Source organism: Pinus tabuliformis, chromosome 8 (genome assembly GCF_031772625.1).
Source record: "Pinus tabuliformis cultivar Carrire ecotype Pingquan chromosome 8, CPIR1, whole genome shotgun sequence".
NCBI lineage: Eukaryota > Viridiplantae > Streptophyta > Pinopsida > Pinales > Pinaceae > Pinus > Pinus tabuliformis.
This window is the reverse complement of record NC_142294.1, coordinates 372,426,790-372,441,818: the sequence shown is the minus strand read 5'-3', so window position 1 is coordinate 372,441,818 and position 15,029 is coordinate 372,426,790. Positions and strand designations below refer to the sequence as shown.

The 15,029-nt window shown below is 37.3% G+C and overlaps 1 protein-coding gene across 1 annotated transcript in view; it reads right to left on the bottom strand.

Moving 5' to 3' along the window:
* LOC149235660 (uncharacterized) overlaps positions 1–14,629 on the bottom strand; it is a 31,687-nt gene extending 17,058 nt beyond the window's left edge. Inside the window, exons 1-3 of the mRNA XM_089368622.1 lie at positions 14,621–14,629; positions 14,463–14,538; positions 14,147–14,317 (exon numbers count right to left, since the gene is read on the bottom strand). Coding sequence (XP_089224748.1) covers positions 14,147–14,317; positions 14,463–14,538; positions 14,621–14,629 — 256 coding nt within the window. The remainder of the gene's footprint in view (positions 1–14,146; positions 14,318–14,462; positions 14,539–14,620) is intronic.
* Between the last annotated feature and the right edge of the window lie 400 nt (positions 14,630–15,029).

Sequence of the window (15,029 nt, the reverse complement as noted above, 5' to 3'; positions counted from 1 at the left end):
GTTCTAACTCTGAGTGAGAACCCAACAAGGGGAATGACAAAGGGAATCAGATTATCGATGTGGAGCCTAACACTACCGTTGCCACCACGAAGACAGAGAGGGAGGAACTCGAAGATTCAGAGGAGGAGGAGCATCTCTTCCACTACCAGATGTGGGTAAAGGGCTCCCCACTATAGTTCATTGTTGATAGCGGGAGCCAAAAGAACCTCATTTTGGTTAGAGGTGACAAAGTGGTTGGGCCTACCTACCACAGCACATCCACAACTGTACACCATTGGGTGGCTTCACCAAGGACGAGATATTCACATGAGCCAGCAGTGTCGCCTTCCATACAACATCAAGCACTTCATGGATGAGGTATTGTGTGACATTGCTCCCCTTGAAGTTTGCAATGTATTATTAAGACAACCATACTTGTGGAAGTGACAAGCTGTGTATGAATCACGACCCCATGTTGTTATTGTTACATTGGGAAATAACTTGTACAGGATACCGGAGGTAGCACCACCTACCGCCATCTCTTTAGTTACTACAAAACAATGCAGTAAGCTCATTTCCAAAACTAGGAATTTATTTTCCTGATGATATGCCCTCAAGGAAAGAAGAAGACGGTGGCCACGACCTCCAGATAGGGCTCCTCCGCACGACAATTACAGTTGGAAAAGGTTGTGGAGGAGTACGAGGATATCTTCACCTCCCCTGTAGGGGTTCCTCTACATTGTCAGGTGAAGCACTCCATCGATTTGACCCCAGGTGCGCAGTTACCGAGTGGACCAATCTATCGGTGCTCTGTTCTGGAGAACGATGGAATCAAGAGGTGGATTTAGGAGCTGCTGCAGAAAGGTCACATCTGTCTGAGTCCATCGCCTTGTGGGAGCTCGATCGTGTTAGTACAAAAAAAGGATGGGACTTGGAGACTCTGCATTGACTATCAAGCGCTGAATAAGATCACTGTTCATAATAGGTACCTGATCACGTGGATTGATGACCTCCTGGACAAACTAAATGGGGCAAAATATTTCAGTAAGATTGATCTGAAGTCAGGATATCACCAGGTACCAATCTAACCTTCTGATGTGTGAAAGATTGCCTTCAAAGCCAAGAAGGGCCTTTTCGAATGGTTGGTTATGCCTTTCAGATTGACAAATGCTCCTGCAACCTTCATGAGGCTAATGGATGACATCTTGCGGCCACTCACCAACTCATGTGTAGTGGTATACTTGGATGACATTCTGATATTCAGCCAAAGTTGGGAAGAGCACCTCTACCACATCTGACAGGTTCTCCAAACATTGCGGCAACAAAAGGTATGTGCCAATTTGGAGAAATGTACCTTTGGCATGACCCAGGTTCAGTATCTGGATACATTATTGATGAACAGGTGGTGCATGTGGATGCATCCAAGATCCAAGTCATTTGGGATTGGCCATCTCCAACCAGGGAAAATTTTAAGAACCCCCCCTAAATTTATAAATATAATAAATGGGCGAATCTCCATGGTATATAGGAAAAATGGAAGGCGATTTTATCAATAATATAATATGTATATATAATTTTTTGGCGAATCTCTCACCAGGCATGGCGAATATTTTACTCAATTATAAAATCTTGTAAGATCTTGGCGAGTCTTTCACTAAATAATAAAACTTTGTAAAGTCCTAGTGAATCTTAACATAGGCTACATGCTGGTTTAATTCCCCCATTTAAATAGGCTACATTCCAGGTGAATACCATGGGTCAATACCATGTGCCATTTTGGTGAATACCATGGGTCAATACCATGTGCCATTTTTATTTTTATTAATTCTAATATTAGGGTTAATAATGGTTTTTTGCATGGTATTAATAACAATCTAGTCCATGGTATTTGTCCCATAGTATTTTGGCCATAGGTTTCACCTAAATATAACCCATTTTTTGAGTGTTGGTAAATATAAGGTAACTTATGGAGTAAATATAAAAAAATATTTTATTTGTTTACCATACCTCTCGTTTATTTATATTTTTATTAATTTACCATACCTCTTTTACAAATATGGTATTTGGCCCATAGGATTCACTTAAATAAAACCTCTTTCTTGAGCCTTCATAAATAGAATGAGGGTTATGGACTAAATATAAAAAGAGGTTTTATTTATTTACGATACGTATATTTTATTTATATTTTTATTTATTTACCATACCTTTTGAGTAAGTATAAAAAGACTTTTTATTTATTTACCATACCTCCACTTTACTTATATTTTTATTTGTTTACACCATTACATGTATATAAAGTGACTTATGGAGTAAATATAAAAAATGTTTTATTTATTTACCATACCTCTCATTTATTTATATTTTTATTAATTTACCATACCTCTTTTATAAATATGGTATTTGGCCCATAGGATTCACTTAAATAAAACCTATTCTTGAAAATGGGTGAATGGATTCACTTAAATAAAACCTATTCTTGAAAACGGGCGAATGGAAGGTTGTAAGCCCTAATTTCAAGGGCTAAATTTACCTTTTTTACCCTCTCCCTTAAAATAAGGTGGGCTATTTGAGGTGATTTGTAAAAATGTACTATAATACAAAATATTTGCCCACTAAAAATTTAAAACCCCTTAATTTCGCCAAAGGGCGAACATTCGCCCCTAAAATTATCCTTGTCTCCAACCACTTTGACAGAGTTTCGCAGCTTTCTAGGTCTTGCCAACTTCTACCGCAGATTCATGTTGGGGTTTTCTCATATTACTTGGTGCTTGAGTCAAGTCACCAAGGGAGGAGCAAAAGAAAAATTCGTTTGGTCTGAATCTCAACAGAAGGCATTCACAGAGTTGAAAGATCGCCTTTGCACAACACCAGTGCTTGTGTTACCATATTTGCAACAACCATTTGAGGTCGAGACAGATGCCTCTGACTATGCAATTGGGGCAGTCCTTACTCAACATGGGCATCCAGTGGCATATCATAGTGAGACACTTTCAGACATAGTCTGGAAGTATCCCACTTATGACAGAGATGTATTCCAATCTGTAGGCCTACCGACAATGGAAGCATTACATTTTAGGGAAGGAAACGATCATCCACACAGACCATCGACCTCTGCAGTTCATACAGACCCAAGGGAAATTACAGAATGATCACCATCAGAAGTGGTCTACATACTTGCAACAGTTCCATTTGAATATCAAGTATAAGAAGGCAGCACCAATAATGTCGCATATTTCCTCAGTCGACCACCGATCATGGCGTTAACCACTGTGCTTAACTCTTGTGGGCATGAGACTCCTGATTGGCCACTTATCTACAAAAGTGACCCAGAATTTGGCCACACATACCATACACTTTTGGAGGGTCAGCATGTTCTAGATTTTCACCTCCAGGATGCCCTGTTATGCCACCTAGGTCACCTTTGTGTTCCTTCAAGCAAACGTGCCAAGATGATTTGGGAAGCACACTACAATCGTGCTGTTGGGCATTTCAGGGTCAAAAATCGATGGTGGTACTGCAAAAGTATTTTTATTGGCTGAATCTTCGATAGGATGTCAGGAAGTACATCAGATCATGCACTGCCTACAACATTGCCAAACCGACCATCAAGAAGCAAGGCCTCTATACCCCACTGCCTACCCGTAGTCGACCTTGGGAATCCATCACCATGGACTACATGTCAGGCCTTTCTTCCACTAAGCATGGAAATGACTGTGTTTTTGTGGTGGTCGACATGTTCTCAAAGATGGCCATTATGGCAGTCTGCAAGAAGAATATCACAGCAGAATCCACTGCTAAACTATTTTTTGAACAAGTGTGGGTGCACTTTGGGATCCCACAGTCTATTATCTTAGATCGGGACAGTCAGTTCCTTAGTACATTTTGGTCCAGTCCTTGGTCAATGCTGGACACCAAACTCACTAAGTCCACAGCCTTCCATCCTCAAACTGATGGCAAGACAGAGGTTGTCAATAGGAATATTGTACACATTCTGCGCATGTACATCTCAAAGCATCCATGCACATGGGACGAGAGCCTCCCCTATGGTCAGCATAGCTACAACCGAGCTCTTCACATCTCGACTGGCCACAACCCTTTTTAGGTGGGCTTCGGATCCCATCGTCTATGCTCCATTGATGTGGATAGGCCACTTGCAGCTACTCACACAAATTCGGCTCATGTCTTGTCCGAAACAAACAAGGCAACCAGGTTCATTGAGCACATCCAACATATTCGCCAGCGGGTCCATGACATTCTAGAGAAATCAAATGCCAAGTACAAGTAGCGACATGATCAAAATCAGGTGCCACACAAGTTTCAGGTGGTGCTGCAACAAAGTATGGTTGCATTTGCAAAAGGAATGCCTTACTAGAGCCTATCGGAAATTGAGACCACTCCGATATGGTCCTTACACCATTACTAAGGCTATGGGAGATAATGAATTTGAGCTCAACATTCCCCCATTCATTGACCTGCACCCAGTGTTCAATGTGGACCGCCTTCGGCCACACTTTCCACCATTACTAGACACATCCAACATTGTAGAACAACTCACACCCACAGAATTAAATCTAGATTGCATGGAGCAAGTTACAACTGATCATATCATGAACACACAGATCATGAACACTCGCCAACAAAATATCCAACTGTATCGAGTTGTCAAAGCAGGCCAACTCCTTCACCAGGGCAAGTGGCTCACTAGAGACCAAGTTCAACAAAAGTTTCCTCATCTCATGGAGGAACTCAACGCAATGGGGACCATTGCTTCCTAATGGAGGAGGAACGATCCAAGTGGACATTGATGGCCACTTGCCAAGTCCACTTGGACCCCCACCATTGTTTCTCTCGGCATTTTCATTTTCCTTAATTGTAGCACAACTTACTATTTTTAGTAGTTTTTCAGGTCTTGAACATTTGGAGCCATTTTGAGGCTCTAAACGATGTTTTTTTGGGAAAACTGGGAGCAACATGGGTTCATGGACCAATGTTTCTCTTCCCAAGGTTGTAGTTATCGGATATATCTTTCTAACGAGATATTGTGCACGTCAAACAAAGGTCATATGACAAAATTCCGACCCCGGGAAGTTAATGCATAAATTTACCCAAACGGGGCCAACAGTTTGGCGTTTCATATTCTAGCGTTATGTTTTTGGATGTTTAGGGTTTTCCATTATTTCTCAACAATAAGTAGGCCTTCAAGCCTCATTGTAAGACAGTTCAGAGGCATGCAGCTGCCACATCTCTTCTCAGAGATAAGCTACCATCGCCCTAGCTGGTTTATTTTCATTACTGGTTATAACCATATTTCAGCATTTTACATTAATGAAATGAAGTATATTTCCACTGCATATCTGTGTTTATGGTTATCTATGTAATTTGTTGCATTCCTGTTTAAATCTGGATCAAAGAATCCCACAAACTGGCAGTGAAAATGCAATTTTTGAGAAGGTTCTCGATAGTTTCCTCTTGGGCTTCATAGCGCTGACATGTGGAAGGCCCTGGGACACCCTTCTTCCTAACATTATCCCACGTCAGGATTTTTTTATGTTGACCCAGCCACATCAAGAGTTTAATTTTCATCCAACCTTGATTTCTCCATAGGTCTTGCGAAATCTTATCTGGAGCTTGTGAGTTGACGTCAAGGATAATGAGTTTTGCTTCCTTAAGATTAAAGGAACCCTCATTATTGTTGCCCCATCTTAGCTAGTCTTGCCCCTATGACATCAAAATCTTATTTTTTTCTAACATTTTTTTTATAGTCTCTGCTTTAGCCTTCAGGGGGCTATTATCCCTAAAATCAAAGTTTCTCTAGGTTCTCCATTTTCCAATATTGTTGGTTTGATCCCAAAAGTCTTTTACTTTAGGTAACCCTTTGGTGTTTGTATCTTCCTTTAGATCCCTCAAGTCTTCTTTTAACAACATAGGTTCTTGTTGCCATCTATCCTCCCAGAATAGGGCAAGGTTTCCCTCTCTGATTTCCCAAAAGCTGTGTCCTTGGAGTAATCCCCTGTTTCCCGGGCCTTATTCCAAATGTGAGAGCCCTTTCTATATCCTGACATTCTTATTAGATCATTGTTTTGCCAAGTGCTGGCATATTTTTCTTTCCCTATCCTTGCCCACTGAGCCTATGGGTATTTTAACCATCGCCACCATAATTTAGCTCCTAAAACCTTGCTTAGAATCTTAGGATCATCCAATCCAAGCCCTCCATAGTTTTTAGGTTTGCAGATTTTTTCCCATGCTACCACGACCCATTTCTTTCTTTCTTCTCCCTTGCCCCAAAAAAAAGTCTCTTTGCATGTTTCTGAATTGCTGCAGGACTCCTTTAGGTGCTTGGAGAGCTGATAGCATGAAGATTGGGGTCGATTGTAAGACAACCTTGGTTAGCACTAACCTACCAGCCAAATTTAAAGATCTCATAATCCATTTCCTGATTTTATCTTGCAATTTGTTAATCACTGGCTCCCAAATGTTATTGTGTAAAGGCTTGGCTGTTAGGGGAACTACAAAATATCTTGAAGGGAGGATCTCCCTTTGAAAGCCCAAAATTCTGGAAATATTTCTCTGAATAGCAATGTGAGTATTAAAGAAAAAAAATTTAGATTTGGAGAGATTAACTTCCATACTTGAAGCCATGGTGAAGTCTCTCAGGATTTTCTTATAAGCTAGAGCTTCTTTGATCGTGGGGATACCTTACAGCATGGTATCATCAACAAATTGTTGATGTGTTAAGGCCCGACCATGTTCAGAAAGTTGGAGACCTTTGACTTTACCAACTACTTTTGCATGTTTGATAAATCGACCCAACCCTTCCATCATGATAATAAAGAGAAAGGGAGAAAGTGGATCTCCCTGCCTGAGGCCTCTAGAAGGAATAAAAGTCTCCGAGGGAGATCCATTAACAAGAATTGAAAAACTAGGAGAAGTAACTAGGGCCATTACCCATCTGATCCAGTTGTGATCAAACCCAAAAGCAATGAGAACTTTTTTGATATAGGTCCAATTCAGCTTATCATAAGCTTTGGCTATATCCAATTGCATGATCATTCCAGCTTTCCTATTGTTTGTTAGTGAGTGTACCACCTCATGAGCTTGAATGATGTTGTCAAGGATTTGCCTACCTTCCACATATCCAGATTGTTCAACCGACACCAGGGTAGGAAGAAGAGGCTTGAGTCTATTGGCCACAACTTTGGATATTATCTTGTAGACAACATTGCACAAGGCAATGGGTCTAAACCTATCAGGAGTTTGAGCCAATTCTTGTTTAGGGATCAGGGAGATAAAGGTGGTGTTAAGCACCTTCAGAATGGTTTTGTCCCTCCTGGAGTCTTCTACTACATTTAGAACGTCCTATTTTACTATATTCTAGCAAGCTTTAAAGAAATCAACATTGAATCCATCTGGACCTGGTGCCTTACCATTTTTCATTTCTTTTAGGACCTCACTAACCTCCTCTTCCGACACTGGTCTATTAAGGTTGAAATTATCCTCTCTGGTAACCAACTTGGGAATATGTTTTGATATAACCCTAATGGATTGTTCTCTATCTGAACAGGTTTCCTGTGCAATACCACGAAAGTGCTGAACCAACACTACTTCTATTTCTTCACGAGAATTGAGAATATTACCTCCCTCATCCTTGATAGAAGAAATCCTGTTGTGAGCTCTATTCGCCATAGTGGATCTGTGGAAAAATCTAGTATTATGTTCTCCTTCTTTTAGCCATTGCACTCTGGATTTTTGCCTCCAAAAAATCTCCTCTTGTTTACATAAGTTCTCCCATTCTTGATGATATTTGGTTGCTTGATCACTTCCATCTTTACCAAAGCCCTACATGATAAGGGTTTGGTTGAGTTCCTGCATTTTTCCCTCAACAGTTTTTTTTTGCTTCAAAAATATTACCATACTCCTTGTTCCACTCCTTGAGCCTAATTTTGATATGTTTTAGTCCTTTTTGAAGTAGGAACATTCTTGTGCCTTGAATATTCAACTCTTTTGCCCACCATATGGCTATGTTGTTGATGAAATCTCAATGGGAGAGATAGATATTTTCAAATCTGAAAGGTCTATTCCTAGGGGTACCAATGCCTTGAATTTCCAGTTGCACTGGCCAGTGATCCGAGCCTCCAAAGGGGAGCACTCTTCCAACTATGTCCTTGCCCTTGAGAATAAGATCCTCTGAGATTATGAATCTATCTAATCTGGAGGTCACCTGAGACTCTCCACCTCTTCTATTGTTCCGAGTAAAGGTACCATTACTCATAACAATATCCACTAGCTTCATGTTGTCTATGAAACTTTGGAAAGCACAAGAGTCTTTATTTAGAGTTCTGGTAGCCCCTTTTTTCCCCAACAGTGATTTGATCATATTCAAATCACCCCCCAAGATCCAAGGGATTCTTACATGTCTTTCCCTGAGATCCTGCAGGGAATCTAGAAGCTTGAGTTTACCATCCAACATTTGGGGACCATACACATTTGTGACCAAGTAGACTTCTTTATCTCCCACTGGTTGTATGACCATTGAAAGATAATCCCTAGCTACCTCTACATCTATAATGTCAATTTTTTCGGGGTTCCAAAGTGTGAGAATGCCTCTTGTTGTATTCTCTACTTGAATTCTAGAAACTCAAATCTATTAATCCATTTGCTGTGAATCTCTTTTATTTTTTGAATGGAACATTTAGTTTCCTAGATGAAGATCACATCCGGTGTTGCTTGTTTCATCCTATTATTAAGTAACCTTTGTTTCCTTTTACTACCTAGACCTCTGATATTCCAAGATGTAAACTTCATTATTAAAGATTTGTAAAGGAGTAGCTAGTTAGATCTTTCATCTTACCTAAATCTATCATTAGCTTTCCACACTTCATCAAGAACTCATTCTGCTTTTTTCTGCCCCTCTTCTTTCCCGGATTTCTAATAGCTAAACCTAGAGTTGATTTCATTGTTTTCACACCTTTGTGATCCTACTTGTCAAAGATTTTTCCTTTATCCAACCCCCCTCTTGAGTTTTCCATAAAAACAACTGTTGTATTCTGTTGCATTCTTCTTGAGGCAATGAATCTATCCCTCCCGTGGTTCCCTGCATCAAGAACCCTTCCAAATGTAGGTGTTCCTTTTCAAGGATCTCTTGTAGCTCATGGTCCTCCAGATATATTTCACTCTGGGTCATTTCCTGATCCATCTCTAGGTCTTTTTCACTCATCATAATCTCTTTCTGATTGCCAATATCTTGTGTTTGGTTGTTGTCTTCTTCTTTCTCTTTTTCATTAGGACCTTCTTCCATAGATTGGTCTTCTTTTGTGATTTCTTCATTCTCTTCCAGTACTTGAAACTTGTTCTGACTACTCTTTTGCCCCTCATTATGTTGTTTCTTTGGCCCTTTTTTACTGCCTTTTCCTCTATTTACCACTTTTTGAAAGCTTTCTGTGTCCTTCATCATATTAGCCTTGCTCTTGTTGTCTACTTTACTGAGAGGGCAGTCTCTGAATAAGTGTCCATGTTCGTGGCATCTACGACATCTGAACGGGATATGCTCATAGTCTACTGTTTGCACCCATTCCTCATCAAAAAATTCCAAGATAACTTCATCCGGGAGAGCTCCTGATAGATCCATTTCCACACATATTCTTGCAAAGGAAGTATATTTCCCTCTTCTTGTGGCTTCAGAAGCTTTAACAAAACGACCTATTTTATTGCTTATGGCAGCTGGTGATTCAGTTTGCCAGTGATCAAGAGGTAGGGAATAGAGCCTTACCCAGACTGGTACCGAAGTGAATGTTTCCCGCTATGGGACAAAGTTCATCTTCCAAGGCCGCATATAGAGGCCAACTGCTGCATAAAAGTAGGGTCCTCCGAATATTCTGTTTTTATCTTTGATTTTTGTGAACACCAGGGTAAAGAATTCCTTTGACCCAAGATGTAGGTTGATGCTTCCTTTGGGTTTCTAGTGATATTTGATCAACGTCTGTAAAGCTTTTCAGTGGGCCATAGTCCCATGAATTTACAGATGATAGTGTAAGTCCCCATGTGTTCCCTGTGTGCCTACAGAGCAGGATCACTTAAAACTACTCTAAGAGTGATCTCTACTTTGGGTTTGCAAGGTCCCTTTTGTTTTTTGTCTCCCTGACTTTTGTCTACTTCCTCCTTGTCTTTTGTGCTATTGTTTTCCTTGGTTTTGGTCCCATCTATTTCTTTTTCATTATTCCTATTCCCTTCCTCTGCAGATCCTCTGTCATTTTTTTCCAGAGCTGACTTACCTTTGCTGGCTATGATGTCCTTATAGGAGGGAGTGGAGCTCCCTCCTCTGCAACCCTCCATTAGGATCAACCTTTGCAACTTGTTGAAACCCTTGCTGCTCGCTCTTCGTTCTTCCAGTCCCCCGTCCTATTTGACAGGGAATATCAATCACTTTATTGTTCCTTGCTGCTCGCTCTCCGTTCTTCCAGTCCCCCGTCCTATTTGACAGGGAATATCAATCAATTTATTGTTTTGCTATTTGACAGCAAATGTGTTTGAGCTGATTAGTGGCCTATAATTGATTATCATTAAATATGAGCAAGATATGGTAGATAAAAATTAACCATAAGTAATAAGTGATTGGCATAACAATTATAATTACATAGAGGGTATTCAGTTCAAGTTTTCTTTCATGAACCTTGAAGCACTTAACAACTTAAGCTAGCCCACTAGGATTTGTCCCTCCAATTTTATGCCTAGGTTGCATTTCTCATTAGGTATTACTTTAAGATCTAGCTTTGTAATTACAGTGTTTATGAGTTTATATTAAATATCATAAAGAAAAATGAAAAAAATGGATGAAAGTTGCCCAAAATTTTCGCTTATCAATGTTTCCTTAAATATATAAAAGAAAATTACATCAATAAATCTACAATAACAAAATATAACAACGTTAAATATGTCTTAAATATAAACTTTTCAAAAATTTGGAATTTTTTTTAATGATCTTTTAAACTTTAAAAATATTTAAATTTTTAAACATTTTATTCATATTTTATAAAATTATAATTGATACTATAATTATGTAACAAAATTTGTTTTTGTTGTCATAAAAGATTCTAAAAGAAATTTAGATATCTTTCTCATCAAACTGAAAATTTCATAAGAGTTAAAATAATTGATTTATATGTAACTTAATTAAACTGATGTCGGAAAGCATTTTTATTTTTTTCAAACTGAGAAAGCATTTTTATTTTTTTCATTAGTTAGGTGAGTCTTAAAAATACTATCAGATTAATTTATGTCTTGAGTAATCTTGTCCCAAAAACAACCTAACCTTTCAAAATCACCCAGAAATAATATCTGTCCTAAAACACAAAAAAAACCCTTAATATAATTACATATTTTCCCACTAAATTTATAACCCATCAGATTTAGACAAAAAAAATAACTTAACATAACACTTTTTTTTTTCTATCACCCGCTAAACTCCAAACTCCAAAATAATGTGAGTAAATGGATTAAAAAAATAAGCCAAAAACAATTATGGAACCGATCACATTTAGACCAAAAAAATAGCTCAACAAAACACTCTCAATTTTTCTTTTCTATCACCCGCTAAACTCCACAACAATGTGAGAATGGATAAAAAGAATAAGCCAAGAACAATTATTGTGTCCAGACAAAAATCACTTGTCTCATTAAAAGGTGGACGGTGAACAGAAATAGGACGTTCAATACAACTGTACAGTGCCACTCGTGGTTCATATAATATAAATGATATTGCGCACGTGGAAGAATGGTCATTATGCCAAATTATTCATCACTCGTGATTGGATGTGCATAAATAAAATGTCGATTAGGGAGTAATGTAAAAGTCACATAAGGACAACGATTAGACTTTTTAAATGATTAACTTAATCGAATAAAAAATTAAAAACGCTATAATAATGTTTCACCATTATTAAAATTAAAATTATCCATTAGAAAATTCCACCATTACTTTATCTGAGTTGTTCTTTGCATGAACGTTGAGACAAAATTGCGTTTTCATGCTTTTAGGTCAATATCGTACAAGGAAAATGGCTACAATTTAAAAGGGGAAGGAATGTATTATTAAAAAAGTAAAAGCTGTAACGTAAATTTAATAAAGGATTTGTAGTCAGCTGCAGGATTAAGGATTTTGGTGTGCAATATTTATATTTTTCAACTTGTGATAACATATGGTAAATAATTTGCTTTTATTTAATCAAATTTGTAGATTACTTTAAAAAATATTTTAAGTGGGAATTTTTTGCAATAGGATTTTGGTTTAGAATATTTATATTTTTCAACTTGTGATAGCATATGGTAAATAATTTGGTTTGATGTAATACAATTTGTGAATAAAGATATTTTCTAACTGAGAATTTTTTGCAATAACATATTTGATAAGATTTCAATATATTATTGCCAAGAATATAATATTAATGAAGAAATAATAATAATTCTTTCTAGAAATAAATCTCATTACTTTATATATATATAGTGATATCAAACTGAACAACTGTGGAAATTTAAGAATTTATAAATAAAAATTAATTTACAGAAAATTAATTGATATGATTTCAATATATTATTGCCAAGAATATAATATTAATGAAGAAATAATAATATTTCTTTCTAGAAATAAATCTCATTGCTTTTATATATATAAAAATAAATAGTGATATCAAAATGAAGAACCATGGAAATCTAGAAATTTATAAATAAAAATTAATTTAGCCAAAATTAAAATCTAAAAAAAAATCATTATAATATTTTTGTTTAATAAAATTAAAATAAATTAATATATTATTAAATGTATAGTCTAAATATTACAAAAAATAATTTGTGGCATTTTTTCTGGTTAATTTTGTTCTAAATCTTGTATAGATTTTCATATATTCAAGATTTTCATATATTTAAGTTGTTTATTTAATTGAGATTTATTGCTTAAATAATTTTTTTAAATGTTAAATTTATTTATGCATTCAAAAATATTCAAAAATACATTTTAAATCACAAAAAATTGGAATATATCTAAAAATTTGACTTTCAATAAAACTTATTTCATCTATTAATTAAAATCCACCTATTATAAAATCCCAAACCAATTCTTAACCATATTTCTAGTTATTTCTATCTAACTTGATATGATGATGAATCCAAATTAAGATAATTCTATACTGTTAAATAAATAAACTTGTAAGACTGTTGTTCAAAGTTTAGTGAACTGTTCAAAATCTTGATATGATAAATCCAAGTCAACGATTGTTCTATACTGTTCAATTAATGAGCATATATATTTTCTATAACTAACTAGGACTGCTCTTCAAGTTTCTTGACGTGTTGCATTGCTGGAGGGGCATTCATGCTCAAAACGCCCTGTCAACCAGGACGTGAGTATGAAGTAATGTCTTCTTAAACAACACCTAGATATCTTCGAAGTTGTTTGCTGGCATTTTGTAACTCACTTTTCTAAAATGATAGAAAACTGATCCATACAATTGTAACTTACTTTTCTGAAATGATAGAAAACTGATCCATACAATTGAAGAAAGAAGAAACTCATTTCATCAATCTGACATGTCACAATATGAAATAATAGAAAGGTGATCCCTACAAATGAAGAAAGTGGGAAACTCAGTTCATATTAATAATAGAAAAGTGATCCCTACAAATGAAGAAATTGAGAAACTCAGTTCATATTTCGCAAGTGCAATTTAGATGGTAGCAGTCAACACCAGGAATAATAATAATAATGTAGACAAAGGATGTTTTCATAACCTCACATATAAATCATAATACACAACTATCATCTTGCCATTCTCATTTCTAGGCACAGCAACCACATTTCAATATACTCCTGATATACAGACATAAACCTGAAATTCTTACTCTATCAACTAGCAGATCTTCTATTATCATTACATGACGGTGCAGGACTCCTGTTGGTCTTCCTTCCAGACATAGCAAACTTCATCGGGAGCCAAGGGATTATGGTATTGTGGCCACATTATCTCAGATTTGTTTGGACAAGCACGGGATGTGGGGCAGCGCTTTTCTAATCTGCATGAACAAGACAAGCCTGGAGGGCAACACTTGGGTGGCTTCCACGCTGGAGGACAAATATTGGGAGGTGGACAAATACAGGGATTCGGTGGAGGTGGACAAATACAGGGCGGAGGCGGAGGCGGTGGAGGCGGAGGCGGAGGCGGAGGCGGTCCGTAGGAGACCAAGTGGACGCAACAGAATTTTTTTTCCAGCAACTGGATCATGCAAACAGGATCCGCGTCTCCGATCACAATCAACGTGCTCTCACGTATATTGATCGTCACAGATTCGATTCCTGGGATCGAAGTAACATTCAAAAACTTGAATATCAAAAGAAATTAAATCATAAGAACCCAAATTGTTAATCACCTTCTACTTTCTTAACAGAATGCAAAGAGACCAACATAAATACCAAAAACAAAATGCAAGTAATTGTTTACCTTCAATTTTTGTAACAGAATGCAAGGCGACCTTCTTGCATTTGGAGCACGTCAAGTCCAACCGTATCACAGTTTTCTGCACATCAGTCAGTCAACATGTCAGCATTAACGATCAAACAAATAATCAAGACGTAAATCTCACCCACATAGTTACTTACATAGGCCATCTTCCCAACGCGAACGATGTAAGGACACTGTTATTCCGCTCCTGAGATCGATCTGATAGATAGTATTAATTAAGGGCTCCAAGAAAAAACTAAGAACACTTGTAAAAATAGAGTAAGTTGCTCGACCAATTTTTTTTTATAACCGAAGAAATCTAGTCTAAAACAACGGTTAGACATACATAATCTTGTCCAAAATTATACCAAAAGAACTATGAGAATCAAACTTCCCCACTTCAATTAGACAACATCCATAAGACTGACTGCCGCTCTGCCAACTTTATCTACGGCCACGAAGGATGGAGGAATGAATTGTTTTGCACTACAGAAAGTGAAGAAATCATGAGACTGACACAATCCCACAAAAACCTTATAAATCCAAAGCTCTGTTGGCATCTAAGTC